The sequence below is a fragment of the Colias croceus genome, chromosome 11, assembly GCF_905220415.1.
Source record: "Colias croceus chromosome 11, ilColCroc2.1".
NCBI classification, from domain to species: domain Eukaryota; kingdom Metazoa; phylum Arthropoda; class Insecta; order Lepidoptera; family Pieridae; genus Colias; species Colias croceus.
The window spans coordinates 461,334-484,135 of NC_059547.1; the positions used below are offsets into that span (position 1 = coordinate 461,334).

At 34.3% G+C, this 22,802-nt stretch overlaps 3 protein-coding genes across 3 annotated transcripts; 2 read left to right on the forward strand and 1 right to left on the reverse strand.

Moving 5' to 3' along the window:
* The first annotated feature begins 2,543 nt into the window (after positions 1-2,543).
* Positions 2,544-15,127, forward strand: LOC123695783 (alkyldihydroxyacetonephosphate synthase). The gene is made up of 11 exons (XM_045641708.1): positions 2,544-2,776; positions 5,459-5,545; positions 8,578-8,869; positions 9,120-9,305; positions 9,672-9,845; positions 10,212-10,328; positions 10,750-10,896; positions 12,949-13,215; positions 13,843-14,003; positions 14,330-14,451; positions 14,838-15,127. The coding sequence occupies exons 1-11, from the start codon at positions 2,610-2,612 to the stop codon at positions 15,002-15,004; spliced, it is 1,887 nt and encodes a 628-aa protein (XP_045497664.1). The 5' UTR covers positions 2,544-2,609; the 3' UTR covers positions 15,005-15,127.
* A 1,152-nt stretch (positions 15,128-16,279) lies between these two features.
* On the forward strand, positions 16,280-18,807 carry LOC123695791 (innexin inx2-like). The gene is made up of 4 exons (XM_045641718.1): positions 16,280-16,787; positions 17,012-17,203; positions 17,412-17,551; positions 17,867-18,807. Exons 1-4 carry the CDS (start codon positions 16,535-16,537, stop codon positions 18,395-18,397), a joined length of 1,116 nt encoding a protein of 371 aa, XP_045497674.1. The 5' UTR covers positions 16,280-16,534; the 3' UTR covers positions 18,398-18,807.
* Positions 18,808-19,367: 560 nt separating this feature from the next.
* LOC123695518 (protein BUD31 homolog) lies at positions 19,368-21,042 on the reverse strand. The gene is made up of 3 exons (XM_045641391.1): positions 20,884-21,042; positions 20,696-20,801; positions 19,368-19,769 (listed from the first exon to the last, which is right to left on the reverse strand). The coding sequence occupies exons 2-3, from the start codon at positions 20,787-20,789 to the stop codon at positions 19,429-19,431; spliced, it is 435 nt and encodes a 144-aa protein (XP_045497347.1). The 5' UTR covers positions 20,790-20,801; positions 20,884-21,042; the 3' UTR covers positions 19,368-19,428.
* Positions 21,043-22,802: the final 1,760 nt, after the last annotated feature.

Consider the following 22,802-nt stretch of genomic DNA (forward strand, 5'->3'; position numbering starts at 1 on the left):
ACATTCAATATGTTTTTCAGATTAATATGAAGATACACAATATTAAAGAATCATCATTATTTGTAATTTTACATACCGCTCTACCTAGCTCCACCACCTAGCTAAAAATTAAAAAAGCAACCAATATAATTCTATGATTCTGAACTTAAAATAATTTTCAATAATTTACACTTAATTTACAGTTGTTGAGCTAAATCGAATGTCCAAATTTCATGACGAATATTCATAAATTCTCGTCATAAGATTGCTTGTCTAGATAAAGAATGACTTTCGAATTACAAAAGTAACAAGCTAAATGGACTACAATAATTTCAGTTTTAATTCTGAGGTTTTAATAAATATAATATCATGTCTGCTTCATTCAGTGTAGGCCTTTAATTTGCATATTTTAGTGCAGTATGAATTTGCACTCTAGTAAAATTTAATGGTTGCATGTAAATTGACACAATCACGCAAATGAGCGTTTATTACATAATATCTTCATTTGCTCCAAAAATAAAGCTGATTTATATGCAGGCGATGTGCAGGCGTATGAATTTCGAAATACTTATAAAAAAAAAGAACCTGCAAAGAAATTTTATTTATCCCGGATTAACCTGAGTGAAACCGGTGTAACCGTTTAGTATATACTATATATACGTGTTATATTAAATTCAAAGCTCAGAACAAAATTATTCCACCACACGCTCCACTTAAAATTAACGGTGTTGTATTAGAACATAAAACCCACGAGAAATACCTAGGTTTGCGAATCGACAGCTCTCTAAAATGGAATTATCACATCGACCACCTAAAAAATAAATTATCAGCACTTGTTAGATCTCTGCGTAATATCACTTCTTGCATTCCTCATAAATTACGCCACACCATCTACAACACGTTAGTCAAACCTCACCTAATGTATATTTAATAGAAGTATGGGGTAGCGCTTACAAAAATAAATTAGCGCCACTACACATTTTACAAAATAAAATTATTAAAACCATTTTTAAATATCCTTTTTTAACTTCTACAAATAAAATCTACGACGATACTAAAATAATGAATTTAAAACAATTATACTTTTATAATACATGTATGTTCATCCACAAAGCGCTACATAAAAACATAAATACAAATATAATATTCTCAACATCAAATCGCCACTATCCTAATAGACGAGCTAGCTATCTTGCCCTCCCGAAGATCCGAACGAATTATGGAAGGCGAACGGCAACATACGAGGGAGCACGTTTCTATAACGGATTGCCAAGCAAATTAAAAAGTGTAAACTCATTCATTGTATTCAAAAAACAATTAGCGAAACACATACTGGAAGACCACACGCTCAAACTTTGAATGCAATGGATGAGTACCTAACCTAAACTTATGTTTATAGTATGTAACTTAGGTACTCTAAATTTTTAACTAACGAATGATATTTTTTATAAATACCTATGTTTAAAATTTAAGTTTCTCATGTAAGTGACTTAATGTCTTAATGGGAATAAATGTCTTTAAACCTTATATTATATAACAAAAATAATTTAAATGTATTAGGTTAAATTTAGAAATTGGTTCCTATCCAATTTTTAAATCTCAAAGCAATGCAAGCTTTACGTTACGATTAGGTGTAAAAACGAGCACCTAATTAGTAGACACTTTCGAGTTTTTGAGATCAGAGTTTTATAAATAACTAGCCAACCGGACGAACTCCGTTTCGCCACCAGACACCTTTTCTTTGCTATAAACCTCACGGAGCCCGACACCTTTCCAACGAATGAAAAACCGTGGAAATCAGTTCGTGCATTCTGGGGTTATAGCGTCAGGAAGAAAAACCCGACTTATTTTTATATCTTATAATATACAAGTGATAACTGCGTTAAAAACAACCGACTTCAAACTTGCACTTGCAAAATTTACAAATACCTACAGACAAAAATGCTCATAAAATAAAAACTACTGGGCCTATCCGAATAAAATTTTTATGGGACCAATTCGACACCATCCCGCATCGAACAAAAAAAGAATCACGTAAATCGGTTCAGAAACCTCGGAGTAATCGGTGTACATACATAAAAAAAAAAAAAAAAAAAATATACCGGCCGAATTGATAACCTCCTCCTTTTTTTTGAAGTCGGTTAAAAAATGAATCGCAAAATGTGTTGGTAAGCGCATAACTCGAGAACGGCTGAACCGATTTCGATAATTCTTTTTTTATTATATTCCTTGAAGTACGAGTATGGTTCTTATGTATAGAAAACGTAAATATGTACCACGGGCGAAGCCGGGGCGGACCGCTGGTAGTAGATAAATTTCATTACATACATAGCCAAAGCTTTCTCTACACTGCCATCTGTTAAACCATTTCCGTAGGTATGTATTACTCTACTCTTTGTGTTAAACATCTCTTAAAACATGACAATGAAAGCTTTGTGCATTTTATTTCAACCTTTTATCAATAGATGTCACTATTATCAAAGCAATAGCTTTCCACCACTAGATGGCGCTAAAATAAATTCGTTCGCGTTATCGACGTAGAGCCGCACATGCGCGGCGGACTGCGCGATTTACAAAATTCAGTCCAAATGTTATCCGACTCAAATCTATAATCGTCGTGTTTTGTGATAATGTCAGATGTGCACGAAACAAATAAAAATATGTCTGAAAATGTGCGTTTCATGAGGACAACAACAGAAGTGAGTGATAAAAACAAGAGTGCGTCTAAAAATGATAGCGATAAGAGGAACACTTATGAGACCGCTATTAAAGTAAAGAGTGTTATTCCCAGGAAAAGGTAAGAGGATCCAGGTGTGAAAATATTTAAATTCGCACTGAATAATGGCACAGTTATGTCATTTCGCACAGAATTAGGAAGTAGGCGTCAATTAATTACAAGCCAGCGGCCGGTGTCCCGCTCCAGTTTTCTGGATATAATTAACGAGGCGTGCAACTAAAAATATCCACAATATAATAGAAGCATAACATCCATCAATACTTAAAGGGAAACAATTAACGAATCAATGTAAGAACCTCTTCCTTTAATACAAGAAAATTAAAGAGCGTTCATATTTAATATTTACTTACAAATATGTTTGTCTGTACTGAACTCAAAAACTACTGTATCAATTTTAATGCTATTTTACTTAATGAGCATAATAAATTAAGGCTCATTTGACATGTAAAATAGAGTGATAGAGTCTTCTCTACCATATTATTGTAAGGTAATAAAGGGTGGTTGAAAAATAAAAGGCAATAAAAAATTTATAATTTATTTATTCATCCATAGAACAGAATAAAATATTACACCAATACATTATACACATACACATATATATTTTATAAAGTTTACGTACGAGAGTTTTCGATCGGTAGCGTCTCTAGCAACCCCATGTAAACTCGACATTTTCTAGAGCTGATTATCGATTTTCAAGCAAGTTTATTAAATTTTAATAATTCACATTCGTACGACATAATTCTTATTAGCAATGAAACTCAATATTCTGCTTAATACTCACATCAAAGCTTTTTAACGTAGAATTGTTGTGTAAAACCGCGAATAAATTATTTGTTTCTAATTATTTAAAATCGCAGCGTTCAGGAATAGTCAGAGGGTAAACCCTCCTTTCAAAACATAATGATAGCTATCTGAAAAAAAGGTCTACTTATATCGAATCTAAACTACGTTTATAGAACCGTGGTTTAAAAGTCTACTGTATGCAAACCGAGATTAAACCTATATTAAATTTATTTTATTTTCTAAAAGTAGAATAGTAAAGTAGAAATAGATCCGTGATTGTTCTATATCAATAAAATGTATCTCTCATCAGTTTGTTTGTGCGCACACCGGCGTTTATTTTAATTCTAAATAATGGTGACTACGTCAATAGAACAATGTTTGTAAATATTTATAAAATATTATTAGCTATATGCATCTGCGACTAACTAATCTTCCATTTTCAATTGTGTATAACTAGCTTCATCTCGCGGCTTTGTCCATGTACCTGTATGAGTACATAAATGGCGATATATGAGATTCTGTATAACCCGTATTTGATATTTTAACTCTGGATTTGGAACGAAGTTCCTTATGTTGTTTGACGGAAAAAATTAAGACTAAAAGATGTAACGACATTTTTTGCTATAATATTATACGTAGTTGTAAGCCGTGCGGTCTCTCTCTTGAACTTTTAACACCTCTCAAGATGTTATAGCAAGACAGATTCATCAACTATTATTAAATAAAACATACAAATCTGTGCATTAGTTTATCCATCAAAAAATATGTTATAGATATTCCATTCGCATATATGGACAAAATTAAAATGTTGAAATTGAAATAGCACAGAACAAATTTAAACCGGTAGTTCTTCTATTCGTCAATCGTACTCCATTCTACTAAACATTCTGTAACACACAAAAATTCTACTTTTTTTAACATAATCACTACATAGTATAAAACAAATTCGCTTTCTCTGTCCCTATGCCCATTTGTATGCTTAAATCTTTAAAACTACGCAACGGATTTTGATGCGGTTTTTTTTAATAGATAGCGTGATTCAAGAGGAAGGTTTTAGTATATATAATTTATAAGGTTTTAGACAAAGCGGGCGAAGCCGCGGGCGGTAAGCTAGTAAACAATAATTTATTTCACTTTAATTTAAATTAAATGTTTATCACAAAGGCGGGGTAAATAAAATAAACATTCCCAAAATTATGCATTGGCGTCTACGTTATCGGTCGATTATCTTATCGTTTAGTCACCTATTTTATAAAACTTGCACACTCATAGTATTATCTTTTTAGGAAATATTTGTAATACGCACACACCTTTTTATTGAATTATCTATAATTTGTATCATTATAATTGAATAAATAAATATTTTAGGACAATTTTCACACACGGCACGATCTGATCCCATACTAAGCTTTCGCTTGTGTTATGCAAACCAGATGGCTGATAAACATACATATATTATAATTTTAAATAAATACTTATATAGATAATTAACACCCAGACACAGGGCGAACATCTTGTTCATCACACATAATATATTTGCCCCGAGTGGGAATCGAACCCCTCTGACCTCTGGCTTGGAAGGCAGGGCCACTACCAACCAAGCCAACCGGTCAGTTAAAATCAGTCAGTATAAATTAAAAATGTGGAGCGGTTGTGGCCGAATGACTACAAAGTCCGATTGCAATTGAAAAGGCCCGGGTTAAGAGCTAGCGCGCAAGAGCAACTTTTGTCTCCGCAACTATTTTGTCTCTCCCATCAACTCTATGGGCTAGTAAGAAAGTGCGCGCACGTAGCGACGCAACTCTCCATAGAGTTGATGGGAGAGACAAAATAGTTGCGGAGACAAAAGTTGCTCTTGCGCGCTAGCTCTAAAACGAATTTCACTGGAACTTAATATGATCTAGTTTTTAGCGCCTATTTTTTTGAATAAAAACTTTTCATGCTTTTTCATATTTTCAGACAAGATCTTCTAAAATGGTACGGATGGGGCTACAAGGACTCCAAATTTCAGCTGGTCGACAATGTGGCTACATTTACTGGGAATCGGTGAGCTTAAAAGTTTTCTGTGTAATCATGTAAAAAGTGCAAACATACAAGCCTCTCCCTCTTGCTTCGTGCGGTTGAAAATTGAAATGAAGGTTAATTTATTACATCAGAAAGATAGTGACAAACATACAAACTTTCATATTTATTTGCATATAAGTGCGATTGTTGAGCACGTGTTCTCGAAACGGATGCGCCAATTGAGAGCAGCCCACGGCTCAGCTCTCTGGATCCAGCCGGCTAGAACTGAAAGGAATCTGGACTTTCCTATTTAAGTACTTAGTGATTTGAGGTTCAAAAATGTAAAAACGACCCTATAATACGAGTAGTTTGGTCTAGTACTACTACTTAGTAGAGATTGGTCTGCCCGTGAATTATTTATTCTTCGACAGCATCAGTTGAAAAGGTATTTCTTATATTAAAAAATTGTATTAAGTATATTGCTAATTAAACATAAAAACTTGAAATTATACACGATAATATATATGTATGTTATTGTTTCACATGAACATCTAATGTTTGAATTTAATAAACTTATCAATAATCACACCAATGCTCTATACTAGTATAATTCACGTTTAACCGTCCAGGTATACTATATACTTTATATTTGATAAACCTCCACGACGACGACGACAGTGAAACACCTCAGCTATTATTATAATAAAATAATTTGATTGCACCGGCTTAAAGGATATACCTCTACTCTTATCGATTACATTTTAATTTAGGTCGAAGTTAGATATCAGACAGAAAATTGCTTGATGATTATTTGAATTTTGATTGACAGAAACAAGGTAAAGGAAATTCTTGCAAAAAGCTTGTAAATATGACCATAATTAGTGTAAAACAAAGTCTATAATTATTCATAAATGAACATTTTTCAGGCTTGATACATTTGATAAGATTCAGTACCTAATCATCATCATCATCAGCCCATATACGTTCCCACTGCTGGGACACGGGCCTCCTATGAGGGTACAGGCCATAATCCACCACGCTGGCCAAGTGCGTGTTGGCGGATGACACATGTCGTCGAACTTTTTAATTCTTCGACATGTCGGTTTCCTCACGATGTTTTCCTTCACCGTTCGAGCAGTGGTGATGTTACAACATGCGCAGATAAATTGAAAAATCAATTTAATTCCTGCGCGCTCGCCTGGTCTCGAACCCCGGACTTATCGATTCGAAATCCGAGGTCTCACCACTGAGCCACCACTGCTCTACCAGTACCTAATACGATAGATTAATTATTTTCTGGAAACAATTTGAATACAGACAGATTGCAGATATTTATATACATACCCTTTACATACCTGTATATACAGGGTTACTTGTAAAACACCAGCAACCTCGCAGGACAAGATAGCTAACATCATAAGTAACAACATTTGTTCTACGACTTTTGATAATTTGTTACATTTTATTTTTATACAAAAATAAATATTCATTTAATTTTCTGTTTGAATATTATAAACTCTACGCGCATCTAAAAGTTACGTAAACAAGAAGCGAACGAGAGGGGGACGACAAACGCCCCCTGCGTTTGTCGTCCTTTCGATAATGAATAGAACATAGACTTACAAATGTTAGGAGAGTACAACAAAAGCTTAAAAAATCATTTAAAAATAATTTATTGCGTTATGCCAAAAGTCGTAAAACAAATGTTGTTACTTATGATGTTAGCTATCTTGTCCTGCGAGGTTGCTGGTGTTTTACAAGTAACCCTGTATAATATAGATAATAATATGTAATACAATTTATTCATCATGGCTGGTTGCGTTTAGTAAAGCACGTAAAACAGTCTAGTTTTTGTTTTTCCTTGTATTTTTTCACAAAAGACGTCATGTTTAGGCTATTTAAAATAATTTGTAAAAACACCAGAATAAACTAGATTTTATTTAATATTATGATCATAATAATTTGTATATTTTCTGTGAAGGTTATGAGCTAGCGCGCAAGAGCGACTTTTGTCTCCGCAACTATTTTGTCTCTCCCATCAACTCTATGGGCTAGTAAGAAAGTGCGCGCACGTAGCGACGCAACTTCCCATAGAGATGATGGGAGAGACAAAATACTTGCGCGCTAGCTCTTATGTACTTAGTTGAATTTTAGATTTGCAGATCTTATAATGTTGCTTTTTTTTTTCACCCAAACATTGGTGATTTGGTAAAAAGTAAGCCCCTAGTCAAATTATGTAAAAATTGAATTTCAAAACTTGCCTTTCGGCTATTTCTTTATTTTTGTTTAATTTGAATAAAATAAGTTTCTCTACATTCCTGTAAAATTATTTTTTTAAATCAATAACTGCATCCCACTTTAAACTTATCTCCATACCCTAGTCCACGTGTACTACGCCCTTGAACAATGATTAAAACGCATAAAGCACTTGTAAAAACAACACAGGTAACGCAGAGTGAACATGTTTCGTAGGTAAGCTAATATCTAGGAATCACAGAGCCTTCGTCAATAGCTAATACAAATAGTGTCGAGTGTCTGTATGTTTGACTTTTGAGATCGAAGGTTTTACCTTTGAGTGTCTAAGTAGGTATAAAGTTCGCGAAGTGCATTGTAACATTGATTTAATGTGACTTAGAGGAATTTTCGTTAATTCTATTGTGTAAACACAGAGTGCTTACATGTATTATTTATATGGTAATAGATAACAATAAAAGATGTCTAGGCATAGAATAACACGCAACGCCTAAACAATCGCAGTCACTACCACATAGTATAAAACAAAGTCGCTTTTTCTGTCCCTATGTCCCTTTGTATGCTTAAATCTTTAAAACTACGGAACGGATTTTGATGCGGTTTTTTAATAGATAGAGTGATTAAAGAGGAAGGTTTAAGTATATAAATTATATAATTAATTAGGTTTTAGACAAAGCGGGCGATAAGCTAGTACCTAACATTATAAAAGTAATATTATTTTAGCTTCCTGACCGACTTTTTATCGAACTTCAAAGTTCAAATACGAAACTTCTCCATGTTTTGCTCACAACTACACTATAACAAAGTCTGTCAATTTCCAGATACCTAATCGGCGGCAAAACCCTCCCACACTTCGTGTCATGGGTGAAAGAGAAGTTTGATGTAGATATATCGAAGCCACCCAAAATACCACCTGTACCCACTGCGTACCCCCCGAGTAGATTACCAGCTGCCATACGCGAGGAGTTGGAAGCCATAACTCTGGTTAGCGTTGAGGGACTGGATAGGCTGATCCGTGCTCATGGACAGACGCTAAACGACATGACGAAGCTAAGAGCCAACTCGTTCAAGAGGATACCTGATGCTGTGATATGGCCGCAGAATCATGAACAGGTAAGTAACTAGCATTTGCCCTGAAAAACTACTCTATTTATTTATTTGTTTGTGGTCTCTAGGTCTTTGTTACTTATAATAGAAATAAGTAAGTAAAAATATATTACTAAAAATTGTAATTGAATGCATTAAACAGTAATAAAAAATAGCTATGCTATAGCTTGTCATCCGTCTTTCGTAAACATATCGGTCACATAACTTTTCAGGTGATGCCCATTTTTTCAAATAATCACACACTTGCACTTTGCAGGTAGTGCAAATCGTACAGTGTGCGAACAAGCACAAGTTCGTGCTGATCCCGTACGGGGGCGGCACGTCCGTGTCGGGTTCGGTCACGTGCCCGCAGCACGAGCTGCGCCCCATAGTGGCGCTCGACACGTGCGACATGAACGCGATCCTGTGGCTTGATAGCGAGCAGCTAGTTGCCAGGGTGCAGGTGAGGGACTGTGGTGACGGCTAACTAGCAGTACAGGCGATCCAGAATGCCTAATACCAATTTTTTATGATGTGTGATTTTAGATACTTTTGCTATTTTTGAATTGGGAATTTGACGTTTTTAAAATACATTTAAATCATTGAAGGAGCTCTACTCTTGTCAAAAGGCTTGGTCTTAATTGAACCAGAATATTATGTAGAGAGATATTACTGATGACAATAATGATATAAATTATAAATGATCGCTTGCTTTAAATTGCAATGACATGCAAAACCCAGTTTACTTCCTCACAAGTACTTCGAAAAGAACTCCATCCAAATAAAAAGCACTTGAGCTTATGTCATTAACAATCACGATTTGTTGCAGGCGGGCATAGTAGGCCAGGATCTCGAGCGGGAGATGCGTGCCCGCGGCTACACGGTGGGCCACGAGCCAGACTCGTACGAGTTCTCGACGCTGGGCGGCTGGGTGGCCACGCGGGCGAGTGGCATGAAGAAGAACACGTACGGCAATATTGAGGATCTGGTCGTGCAGACTAAGGTACGTGGTAGTGGTGCAAATGAGTTGCTTGTGTTTAAGGATTTTCGCTATTTTTTTGTGTTTAAAGATTTCGCTGATTGTAATAGGTAAGTACAGTGCTGCAGTTGTGGAAAATATGTCTAATAAAAGCTCAATAAAAGGTTATTGAATTTTGATGTTTCAAACATTTAAATGACTTAATAAATTGCCAGTATTCTATGTAGAGTGCTTGGTAGGTTTTACAATGAAACAACGTTAGTTTCGTATATTAGTTTTTGCTCTACTATTTTCTCAACATACATAGAGATATGAAAAATATTCCATTTGATTTGCTCAGCCTGATATATATCATATATTTAAATAAATAGATAAAAAATCTACATTTAGATGGTAACCCCGAGCGGCGTGCTCGAGAAGAGTTGTTGCGTGCCGCGGATATCGTGCGGTCCGGAGTGGGAACATGTTGTACTCGGCTCAGAGGGTTGCTTGGGGGTCGTCACTGAGGTAAGCGAATACAAATTAAATATCAATAAAAAAATGTTTTTTCCGTTGTTCTTTTATTGTTGTGATATGGGACTAGTTTACACAAAAAGTTAACCATTGAAAATAATATGAATGTTTGTCCAGTACTTTTCTATGTACCCGTATGCCGTACAGTGAGTACATCTTAGATATTTCTAATGCAAATCTGAGTAAAATTTGTATTTTGTGTACTGTATATGCAATGATTAACAAATAATAGCGAACGTGAATGTTATGTAAGTATGCGAATGTGCTGTTAATTTTGAAAATAATTTTTATTGAATATAAAATAAATTTGCGTAAAAGTCATATTTTGTGATGTTAATAAAGAGGTAATAGTTAATGATATCCACATTATAATAAATAAGCAACAATCTAATAATATACACATATATAATTATAGGTGACATTAAAAATCCGCCCCCTCCCCCCCGTGGTGCGCTACGGCTCCCTCGTGTTCCCGGGCTGGGAGGAGGGATTCCACTTCGAGCGGGAGGTCGCGAGGAGACGCCTGCAACCCTCCAGCATACGGCTCATGGATAATGAACAGGTATGATCGAACTCAAAATAATTTAACGTCATAACTCTAATTGTTACTCTTAAAATCTTACGAAAAATCGAAAATAAATTTTATGTTTTACTATTAATATTATGTTAACATTATTATTCTAACGAAAACTCTCAAATTAACGTCTTATTATTGTTACTCTAACTCTAATTCAATTTAAAACAATTCAATATTAGCAATTTAATATTCAATTTACTATTAGCAAAATTGATTAAAATTGTAATTAAAATTTATGTTGAACTAACTACTAAAATTTTTAAATAAAAAAATACCACCAAAAAATTACCTATACATATTTTTTTTTATTCACGTTGATGAAAAAAAGATTACTTTTAAATTAAAATAAAATATGCATCTTTATGTATTAACGTTAAAATATTCTGCACAAAAATAATAATATTAAAAACAATAATTGAAATCGAAATTATTTATATGAAAGTAGGTAGTAGCTCTGGGCCTTGCGGTTCCAGTCGCGGACAAAACCGCCTGTCATGCAATATTTTACACCGAGAACATTTTTTTTTAATTTTTCAAATTACTGACTTACATGGATCGAATGGAAAATCAGTTTATTGAAATGTTTATGGAACAGCTTCCTGTCAGTTATAAACAAAAAAATGTGTTCGTGTACTATAGTGTACACACGTAAGAAGTGAAACTTATCTATGACCTTATTTTTAAAAAATAGTTTACTAAGTATATGCAACTTTACAGAAATACGTCGAATCACGCGTGGTAGGGAAAAAATGTTACACTAAATTTTTTCCCAACCCCGATAAAGAAGTTTCACTTCAAAAAAAGAAAAAAACATTGTTTTTTTAAAACAAAATTTAGTTTACTTTAATTATCTTCCGTTTAGAAGGCACGCAATTGCTCGGAACAAGTAATTACAAACAATAAAAAAACAGATTTTTTTTTAAAAGGCCTATTTTTTCATTTTGACCTAAATAACGAAATGACGCGTGTTCTGTTCTCGATGTTTTTGGCTGACTAGTAAAAAATAATGATATTTTTTACTAGTCAGCCAGCAGGGTTCGTTCACACAAAAGTAATTTTGCTAAAGTTACATATTTGTTTGAAAATTTTAAAGAATATTTTATTATGTATTTTAAATTTTTATTCCAAATAAAAGCGATTGCCCGTAATTAATTAAAAAAGTTGGCACAAAACACTTTTCCAATTAATATTTAACAATTAAAAAAATCACTTATTCGCTCTTAGCAAGAAATACTTAATCGAAGATATTACCAAAAAAGTTTAAACAATAAATCTATACTAATATTATAAAGCTGAAGAGTATTTTTATTTGTACGCGCTAATATCAGGAACTACTGGTCCGATTTGAAAAATTTTTTCGGTGTTAGATAGCCCATTTATCGAGGAGGCTATATATCATATCTTACGCTAAGACCAACAAGTTTCACAATTTCAATTTCAAGATCATAATGAACCTGTGTATCAAAATTTTTAGCATGTATTAAATAAAAACACAACGATAACATAGTTCTTGTTGTTAGATTTTTTTGATAAAAGTTTTAATTTATTTGGTGGATGCATAATTAAATCATCGGAGCGTTTCTTAGTAACATATGTTACATGATGTAATCATGTAATGTTTCCTATACCTAACTAATAAATTGCCCTTCAATTTTTTTATATTTTTGACCTCTTTTATAGACCGTATAGACGTCATCATTTATGAATTATTACTAGGTGTGCCGCGCGGTTTCACACGCGCTCATCAAGCTCATGTGTTATTCTTATGTATAACACATATTTTTGGAAAGTTTCATCCAAATCCATCCAGTAGTTTTAACGTGAAAAAGTAACAAATATCCATTTAACTATATATACAATATTTTTATGTTGTAACTTGCATGCATGGTGGCAAATAAATGATTCTAATTCTGATTTTGTTTCCATATCTATTACAAAAGTGCATTGGCGATTAAGTATTGTTGTTTACTTACAAATGAATAAATTATTATTATTATTCATTTGATGATTTGAACAACATCAAAAATACCATTTCAGTTTAGATTCGGGCACGCGTTAAAAACGGAACAGTCCTGGGGCGGAGTGCTCCTCGAAGGGCTCAAGAAGCTGTACATCACAAAGATCAAGGGTTTCGACCCCCTCAAGCTTTGCGTAGTGACGCTGCTCCTGGAGGGCGCTGCTGAGGAGGTGGCTGAACGGGAGGCTGTGCTGAACAGCATAGCAGCGAAGTATGGGGGCATCCCGGGGGGTGCGAAGAACGGCGAGATTGGGTACACGTTCACGTTTGTGATCGCGTACATTCGGGTGAGTTTGGTGTTTATAGTTATAAAATTGGTATTACATTGGTGTTTTAAGTTCAATGGTATTGGGTTGTAGAATAAAAACGCTTTCGTCACAATTAATATTTTATTATTCCTTCACTTGGTACATTCAGTAGGTAGGTAGTTTTCTTAAAAAAATCACAAGGCACGACTACGGCACTTATTGACCGCACTGGTCGGCTATTGGCTCGCTGATCGTCTCTTCAAAAAATGTAAGCGATCGACTGACAATTAACCGACTGAAGGGGAGGTTAAGTTGTCAGGCGGTAGATTATAAATAACAGACAACCTTGTCTATGGAAATCTACTAATGATTTTAAAAATTTTAACACTTAGGTATATTGTAGTAACTCGTCGTGTACTACTTAGAGCATTAAACCACTATTTATGGCTTGAAGCAAATTAAAAAAAAATACGTGTGGCACTCGGGGACTGCCGCGGTAAAGCTATTGCATAGCATGCCTTCAAGCCACACCTCCGTGCCTGTCGGAGTGGGGACCGTGAGGTTTTTCGTTACGCAATTTCTGGATTCGGTCCCCGCGCTCGCGGCCCGCGATAGAAGCTATGCAATAGCTTAAAAAAAACAAATATTTCCTATATTAATTTGCAGGACCTAGCGCTCGAGTACGACATAGTGGCGGAGTCGTTCGAGACGTCCGTCCCGTGGGAGCGAGCGCTCGCCCTGTGCGCGGCGACCAAGCGGCGCGTCGCGGCCGAGTGCCGCCGGCACCGGGTACAGCGCTACCTGATCTCGTGCCGGCTGACGCAGACGTGAGTGTCACACATACACACACACACACACACATGCATAGACACAACAAACGCATACACACATAATAGACACTCACCTACGTAGTACGTAGTATATTCCTACACACACACGTCTACACGCGCTAGCAAATGCACGCACGCCAAACGCAAGCACAGTGCATAAATGTGACTGAAAAAATGCTGCACTCACATGCACAAGCGTCACATACACACAGACATTTGTCCACAAATATATCACACAGTTCACAAAGATTCCATTCAATTGAATATCATTCTAATTCTATTTTTTCTTGTACTCTCTATTTAATTCCATTATCTAATTCCAGGTACGATGCCGGGTGCTGTATATACTTCTACTTCGGGTTCCGTAGCGCAGGCTGCGTGGACCCGCTGCGCACGTACGAGGAGATTGAGGATGCTGCGCGGGACGAGATCATTGCGAATGGGGGTGAGTGCACACACACATACAAACAGACACACGATTGATACAGACACAGAAAGAGGCAAACGCAAACGCACCCATACACACGCATATTATGTACACACACGTTCACTCGCATGAAAAAAGGCACACACAAAAGCTAATAAAATATCTTCCAAAATTATTAATATCTAAACAAGTGCAACTGACGAAATATTTTCCTCTTATGACTATTGGCTTTTGTATGACTATTGTATACTTAGAGCATTAAACCAACAATGCTCTAAGATTGTATACGTAGTATATTATTATTAGTCTGTGTGTTAAATTATTTATTGAAGTGAAAGTAAATTGTGTAATTTTACGTATTTAATATATATTTTTATCAATTGAAATATATTCCTTATTTCCAGGTTCAATATCCCATCACCACGGCGTGGGCAAGTTACGTCAGCGCTGGTACGAGCCGACAGTCAGCGAGCCAGGCGCGAGGTTATTAAAGGCGGCCAAGCGCGAGCTGGACCCCAACAATGTGTTCGCGCTTGGCAATATGGCTCTTGGAGTTGCTAGCAAGCTATAGGGCGCTATCAAACCTAAATAATTTTTAAAGAGAAACTTCTTTATCGGGGTTGGAAAAAAAATTTTAAGTGAAACTTCTTTAACGGGGTTGGAAAAAAAATTTAGTGTATCATTTTATCGTTGCGCGTGACATTTTTCCGTTACGCGCCATCTTTTTCTTATCCCTACTACACGTGATTCGACGTAGGTATTTCTATAAAGTTGAATATAATAAATTATTTTTTGAAAAGTAAGGTCATAAAGGAGTTTCACTTCTTACGTGTGTACACTAGTACACGCACACAATTTTTTTGTTGGTCCCTTGATGTAAATTTCGTTTGTAATATTTCCTAGATAAACAGCGATTGTTTTTGAAATACATTTTTTTTGTAACTAAGGTAAAACAAAATTGTAGTGCCTTTAGAATATGTGAATTTGCGAATTGTGACTGTACTGCACTGCTTTACATTGTATAAATCTGTAGGCGTATCATTTTATAACGTTTTAAATAAATACCGTATTCGCAATTTTGGTTGAGGAAATTTGGTGATGTGTCTTGCAGGTTTTAGGATTCATTCTGGGTTGAAGTAAATTGGTATTTATGGACATAAGGTTATAATTATTCAACCAGTAATAGTAAATGTTTAATACTTACATAATTACATTATTTTTAAGTTTTTCGTTTGTTTAAGCATTAAAATACCCATAATATTATTACTGACGAAATTTTAACATTGATATTATGATGCATTTTAATACCAAAAAAAAGCAATTGCTCAAAGGCAAATTAACAATTTTGATAATAAAACATTCCATTTCCTATGGAAATATTAGCAATAATTTGTAAATAACGATGTAGTTTTAAGTGTATGTCAATAAAATTTGTTTAAAGTTCTTACACTGAGTTTTTATTTACAAGTTTCAGTTATTAGTACTTATAGGTAAACGTTATTGTTCTCTATATCATTGATTTTGGCGATTTAGTATCTAACTTGAAATTATGAATATAGATCTATTGCTTACGATTGCTTACTATAATTTCAACATCAATTTCAAATTAGCCCGCTTTAATTCGAATCGAATACAAAAACAGTCTGCGAATTTGCGAACATTTTGGAATTGGGATAATCCGTTTATTTATTTCAAACGATGTGTAAAATAAAATTTGAATTTTTAGGAAGCCTTGAAATTTAAAACCAATCTATAAATCATGGGGATCACAATATGAATGGGTGCAAAGAAAATACAAACCCTAATATCCGTTTCCGCTTTCCCGCGTGTTCATACTTCATGTCAATTGTCAAAAATTATCAAAATAACGCCATTATCAATTTAGCTTTTCCTAATTCATTTGAACTAAGATTTATTAATTTTGATAAGTTTTACACATTGAAACTTGAGTAAATAGGTGAATAACCATTCTATTTATCACATACAGATTCGAAAAATATAAGTTCACTGCGGGTATTAAGAAAACAGTCTTCTACAACCTCCATAATCCATATCGTTGTACAACTCCCGACTCCGACATTCCGTGAATTAAAATCTCAAAATGATAGACCTGTTTATGCCCATTCGTTCGTTTTTAAAATTCGGCAATGTGTGTACAGACAACAATGTTTTCCGCATGCATTATAAGGCAACAGTGATAATGTTACTAGTTTTCACATTGTTGGTGACTTCGAAGCAGTTTTTTGGCGAACCTATCCATTGTATGACTCAAGATAAGGCGGATAATAACAAGGAGGCAATTAACAGCTACTGCTGGATTTATGGAACATATACATTGCGGAGTAGATTTCTGGGTAAGTTCTTATTATTCAAAAGAAACTAAAAACCCGATATACTTGTAACCAAAATGTATTCCTGAATGACTATCATTTCGAAATTGATCAGATGAAAAATCGAAATATCATGAATAAAGCTATGAATTATGAAATCGCTTTTAGTAATAATGTCCTAAGCATCAAGTTTCAATGAATTAAGATATTGTTAAAATTAGTTAACTGAAAATTTATCAAATTCTTAGGTGAGGAAGGGAAGCACATGGCCTATTTAGGTATTGGTCCCGACAGAGGGGTGCCCAATGAACAACTGAAGCACACATACTACCAGTGGGTCTGTTTCGTTCTGCTCGGCCAGGCCATGATGTTCTACACCCCTCGCTACCTGTGGAAGATCTGGGAAGGCGGTCGGTTGAAGGTGCTGGCGTCTGATTTGGGTAAGTTTACATTTTGAGATATAAATATTTAATCTAGGTTTGATGCATGTTTGTAAATAAGTAATACTTTAGGTTTGGGATCATTATTTTCTAAAAATGGAGTAAAACTTTGCTTTGTATAGAATATTTCAATTATAGGTACTTTAGTTTTAATTTTTTTATTGATTATTATCATGAAAAAAAACATTAATATTATATTTGTTTACAGCCAGCCCAATGGTGACGAAGGATTGGTCAGAGTATCGTCGAGGAGAGCTGATATCATACCTCAGTTACACAAACGTATACACACATAATATGTATGCACTGCGGTATACCTTCTGTGAGATGCTGAACTTAGCTAATGTGGTGAGTTATATTTTTTAACCCATTGAGCCCCCAGCGGCCCGATCGGTCCACAACACAATAGATTTTCTATTGTGCCTGTGATTCCGGAGGCTGAGTTATTACCAGATATTATATTTCACCAAAGTTTATTATATTTTCTAAAGTACTTTGAATGTTACAATTAATTAAAATTTGTTTTTGCTTTTTTCCCTTATAAATAAACATTAGATTATTGCGTTTGATACTACAACAAAATGTTTTCTAAAAAGATTTCCAAATCATAAATTCTAGTTTACACAATACACAGAGACTTTATAAAAATTTCATTATTTGCAGGTGGGTCAGATATTCCTGCTGGACTTATTTCTCGGTGGAGCCTTCCGGAACTACGGCACAGCTGTAGCAGCGTTCAGCCATGTGCACCAAGTGCCTAACAACTTTATCGACTTTTCATCTGTCAATCCCATGGATGAGTTCTTTCCTAAACTAACAAAATGCTTCTATCGAATGTACGGCCCATCGGGAACTATTGAAGTCAAAGATAGACTGTGCGTCCTACCGTTAAACATTGTTAACGAGAAGATCTTCGTCATTTTGTGGTTTTGGCTAATTTTCCTCGCGTTGTTGACGACAATTGCAGTGCTTTTTAGGATTTTAGTGCTCTCTTTACCACCACTACGTACATATTTAATCATGGGTCAAGTAAGATATGTGAAACGGAGGGTAGTTTCGAAAATAGTGAAGCGCTTCAGTTTCGGCGACTGGTTCATATTGTATTTGCTGGGCAAGAATATGAATCCCATTATATATAAGGACTTGATCATAGAACTTTCTAAAGAGTTAGAAAGTAAGCCTCAAATGGTTTAGTTAAGATGGGAAGCAATAAGCTTTGTACATATTACATTGTTAAGTTTTTTCACATATTTTTTTTTTAAATTAAACTCAGAATGGTTATTTTAGTTATTTGATTGTAGTTTCAATAATAAATTAATATTGTTCTGAGTTTCATAAGAATTGTTATTTCTGTTTTTGATATTATTTTCTTGATCTCGTAATGTCTAAATTAGTTCAAAAGTTTATGTTGTATAAGAATTAGCATAACTTAATGTTAAGCATTAATGGTTGTGATTTTGAGACTGATTTAAGGCATACTTAATATGTTAAGAAAAAGACTTATTTTTCAGTGATTGTTTTTTCATCCAAAAATATTATCCTTTATTTGTTAAATTGTAAGATTACCTTTTGTTAACTTTTTATTAAAATTCTTAAGATCCAAATGAGTGGTTTTATTTCTAATAAGTGGAAAACTACAAAAATATATTCCCAAGACAAAGTTAAAACCATAAATCTCCCAGACATAATGTTACATAGACAGAATTTTAATCAAATGAATTGTTACGTAAATAACAATTATTACATAAATATAAAATATCTTAATTACACTGCAGTGCACATTTTAACAAATAGTAGTAACTTGGAGTGTCAGCCATATTTAATGGGACACATTGTCAGTACAGAATACAGATTATAATAACAAAATAAATTACAGCTTAAAAAAAATCTTTACTAATATTATAAAGCTAAAGAGTTTGTTAGTTTGTTTGAACGCGCTAATCTCGGAAACTACAGGTCCGCTTTGAAAAATTATTTCAGTGTTAGATAGCTCATTTATCAAGGAAGGCTATATATTATCATCACGCCTACAGGAGTGGAGCAACGGGGGTTAAAAATCGCGCGGAGCAGCTAGTAACTAATAAGGTAAAAAATTAATGTCCCTTGCCAACCTTGCCAGTTGTTACTTTTCAATGAACAATAATCCAATAAAAACCAATCACAATACTAATTAATCAAGTATTTATTTAATTTATATGAGACAGTAATTACGAACTAGATTAAATCTACCCTGAACAGCCTCTGCAGCCACAATGCACGCATTCAACTATCCTCCCTTCCTCTAACTTACTTTTAGGCACCCTGCATATACAATTAGTGGCGAAATTTGTGTCTCTCGTCTGTATACATCGCAGACAACATAGATTTTCATACCCCGTCTTCTTCCATTTGGCTATTAGATTCGCGTCCGCTATTTTCTCGTTCAAACAGTACTGGTATAGTTCTCGGCTGATTGCTTTGCGTCGATAGAACAGGTCGTAGATATATCGCGATTTCTGGTGGTGAATTTTGAATATCGGCCACAGTGACTCTTGTTTTCTCTTGCCTTCGTGTGGCTCTGTTTCGGCTGAAATTGATAATGGAAGACTATAGTGTAAAATGCTAAATTAAAAATGATTAAGTGATTCTATTGTTTATGTATGCAAAAACTCAAGTCAAAAGCATTTTCATAGGAATGAGATATTTAACTGTGGTTAATAGTAAGTAGCCTAAAACAATCTGTAGCCTCTCAACTGTATCACAGTATACAGAAAAATCATATAACAAAATTTTTCTGTATGGAGAGACATACTTTTGCATGAATTACATTAGTGGGGATGGTGCGACCAAAACTCCTGCATCATTGTCACTCGTACCATAAATACAATGCTACGACTATGCAACAATGGAATCAGTGAAGTCACAGTGAGACTTAAGCATTTAAATTGTATAAAGAAAGTAGTATACAGTTTAAATAACATTTTTTGTAATCATAAATAATATCATTTTGATGTCTACTGCCCATCCCAACACAATTTCAAAAGAATTATTAAAGTAAATCGGGTTGCTTGGAAGAAATTGCTTGAAGCAATAAAGCCGCCCTTTGCATCAAATGTCCTGTCTGTGTGTGAAATTTGTATTTATGTTTTGTATGCAATAAAGATTATAAATAAATAAATCTCTTCTATTTAGAGTGGGTATAAAATTTTCAAATTAAGAAATGTAAAAATAATATGAATCAAACAATTTGTGTATGCAATTTTATACAAACTTCTGATTCAATTATTTATATAAATATACATTAAAAATCCTTACAACGGGATTTAGATTAATAAATTAGTAGGCCTTTTTTGTGACCACTTTCCCAGTTCCTTGTATTTAATTAATTTAGACATCAGAATTCAGATCCTTGGCTCGCTCCATGAACTTATAAGCCATCTGGACAAACTTGTTCACAATACAGGAACGTCAAGGATGGTATGAAGGATTAATAAAATAAAAAATTACACATACCTTCTCGCATTTTTTGTTCTAGCTCTTCGAGGGTGGGTTCAATCAACTCCCATCCTTCTGGAGGAGGTTTACGACTACGGCGTACTTTAGGCATATTCTACAATACCTGCAAACGATTACATACATACATCAATATGTATATGAATGATAAATGCACAAAATTTGAGTAAAATGTTTAAGTATCTTACGAGGTATTGAAAGTCGTAGAATAGTATTGTTGTAATATAAAAAACCGTTTTAAATGCACCCGATTTTATAACTATTGCCTGAAATATATAAAAAAATATGTAATAAATTAATATTTTGTAAAGAAATAAGCACAACGCACGTTTACAAACAACCACCAAACAACGATTTGACAAGAGACAATTGCTTTGCTTCACTCGTCATCAAGCGTCAAGTCAATTACTTGGAACTGTCAGTGTCACAGTCACTACAAACAGATTATGTTTAAAACAAAACAGAACAGATAAAACAAAATCACAACGAGAATTTAAAATCCTGTGGCTCTTAGAGCATTAAGCTGTGGCTATAACTGTGCTATATATAATAATAACCTTAGGCTATAACAATAACACAGATATAATCAGTTACGTGGCAACCAAGTAGCAACATTTAAAATTTTTCCTTAAATTTTGGCAACGCAGCACTGTCATACTTACTTCTAAAACTTGAAGAATGAAGTTTAGATTAATCCATAGGATTATTCATTTAAATCCACAAAATAAATGGTACGCGTATTCTGCCCCAGTTGCGTGGAAAACATCACTACTAAGTGATAAGGCTGGGCGCCGGGCGGCCTTCAGTCTATACTGAAGTTGTTGTTGTAATCTTCTTATTATATACTAGCTTCCGCCCGCGACTCCGCCCGTGGATGGTTTATTTCTCCATTTTGAGTAGGTACTGACAATAAAATCTTATAAATATCTATTGGACCCAATTCCCAAATACGGCTAGTTATCTAATATATAAAAATCAATGCCACTTTTCGTTGTAATTCCATAACTCGAGAACGGCTGAACCGATTTCGATAATTCTTTTTTTATTATATTCCTTGAAGTACGAGGATGGTTCTTATGTAGAGAAAACGTTAATATGTACCACGGGCGAAGCCGGGGCGGACCGCTAGTATACTATAAAAATGAATCGCAAAATGTGTTGGTAAGCGCATAACTCGAGAACGGCTGAACCGATTTCTATAATTCTTTTTTTATTATATTCCTTGAAGTACGAGGATGGTTCTTATGGAGAGAAAACGTAAACATGTACCACGGGCGAAGCCGGGGCGGACCGCTAGTTAATAATAAGCTAAGGTTTATACTCCAGTCAGTCAAGACAATCAATTCACAATAATTCCAAAAGTTTTTAAACTTCGGTCAAGTGATTGGTTTTTAATACGTGATATGAAAAATTATATCGAAAACTTTCCCAAGTTTGCAGAACTTTTGGAATTTTTTCACGATCATACAGCAAAAAAATAATTTAATTGCAATTTTAACAATGTTCGGACAAGGTTGCAAAATGAGATTTGTCGTCCCAATGTACCGTCACAATGTATTCACTTCACCGAAGTTTGAAAACTTTTGGAATTATTGTTAAATTTTCGATTTCGGATGTCGATCCTGACTTTTGTATTATGTCTAGTATTAAATAGTTCTAAATAAAGAAATGTTAAATTTGTAAGTGGCCAATTGATATTAGCCACCTCTCCTTTTAAATCTTTAAGAATTAAGTTCATCATAAACGCACAAATTGTCTGGAACTGTGAAACACTGACTTATGACTATATTATGCACGTGTGCATATGCACTGATTATATTATGCCCGTGTGCATATATTAATTTATTCAATAAGTAGCTACAAATTAATTGTTATAACCAAATCTACTAAGTAGGTACTATTATTAATATTATATAGATAAAAGAGGAAAAGATGTGATTGTTTGTTTGAATTGAATAGAATCCGAAGCTGTAGCCAATATACATTAAAACATTTCGAACACTGCGAACACTTCATGAAATTAACGAACCTCGTTCAACACGGTAAGTATCGTGTAGGAGGACATTATAATAAATAATAATTAACTATAAATAATAAAGCATTTGTT

What these genes read in the sequence shown, in the direction of transcription:
- LOC123695783 (XM_045641708.1), top strand. Translation starts at nt 2,610, where the DNA reads ATGTCAGATGTGCACGAAACAAATAAAAATATGTCTGAAAATGTGCGT. An exon ending in GGCTCATGGATAATGAACAG is followed by an intron (nt 10,897 to 12,948) that starts GTATGATCGAAC and finishes ATACCATTTCAG; the next exon opens with TTTAGATTCGGGCACGCGTT. An exon ending in CGAGATCATTGCGAATGGGG is followed by an intron (nt 14,452 to 14,837) that starts GTGAGTGCACAC and finishes CCTTATTTCCAG; the next exon opens with GTTCAATATCCCATCACCAC.
- LOC123695791 (XM_045641718.1), top strand. Translation starts at nt 16,535, where the DNA reads ATGATAGACCTGTTTATGCCCATTCGTTCGTTTTTAAAATTCGGCAAT. An exon ending in GGTGCTGGCGTCTGATTTGG is followed by an intron (nt 17,204 to 17,411) that starts GTAAGTTTACAT and finishes ATTTGTTTACAG; the next exon opens with CCAGCCCAATGGTGACGAAG. An exon ending in TGCTGAACTTAGCTAATGTG is followed by an intron (nt 17,552 to 17,866) that starts GTGAGTTATATT and finishes CATTATTTGCAG; the next exon opens with GTGGGTCAGATATTCCTGCT.
- LOC123695518 (XM_045641391.1), bottom strand. Translation starts at nt 20,789, where the DNA reads ATGCCTAAAGTACGCCGTAGTCGTAAACCTCCTCCAGAAGGATGGGAG. An exon ending in AGAACAAAAAATGCGAGAAG is followed by an intron (nt 19,770 to 20,695) that starts GTATGTGTAATT and finishes TATCAATTTCAG; the next exon opens with CCGAAACAGAGCCACACGAA.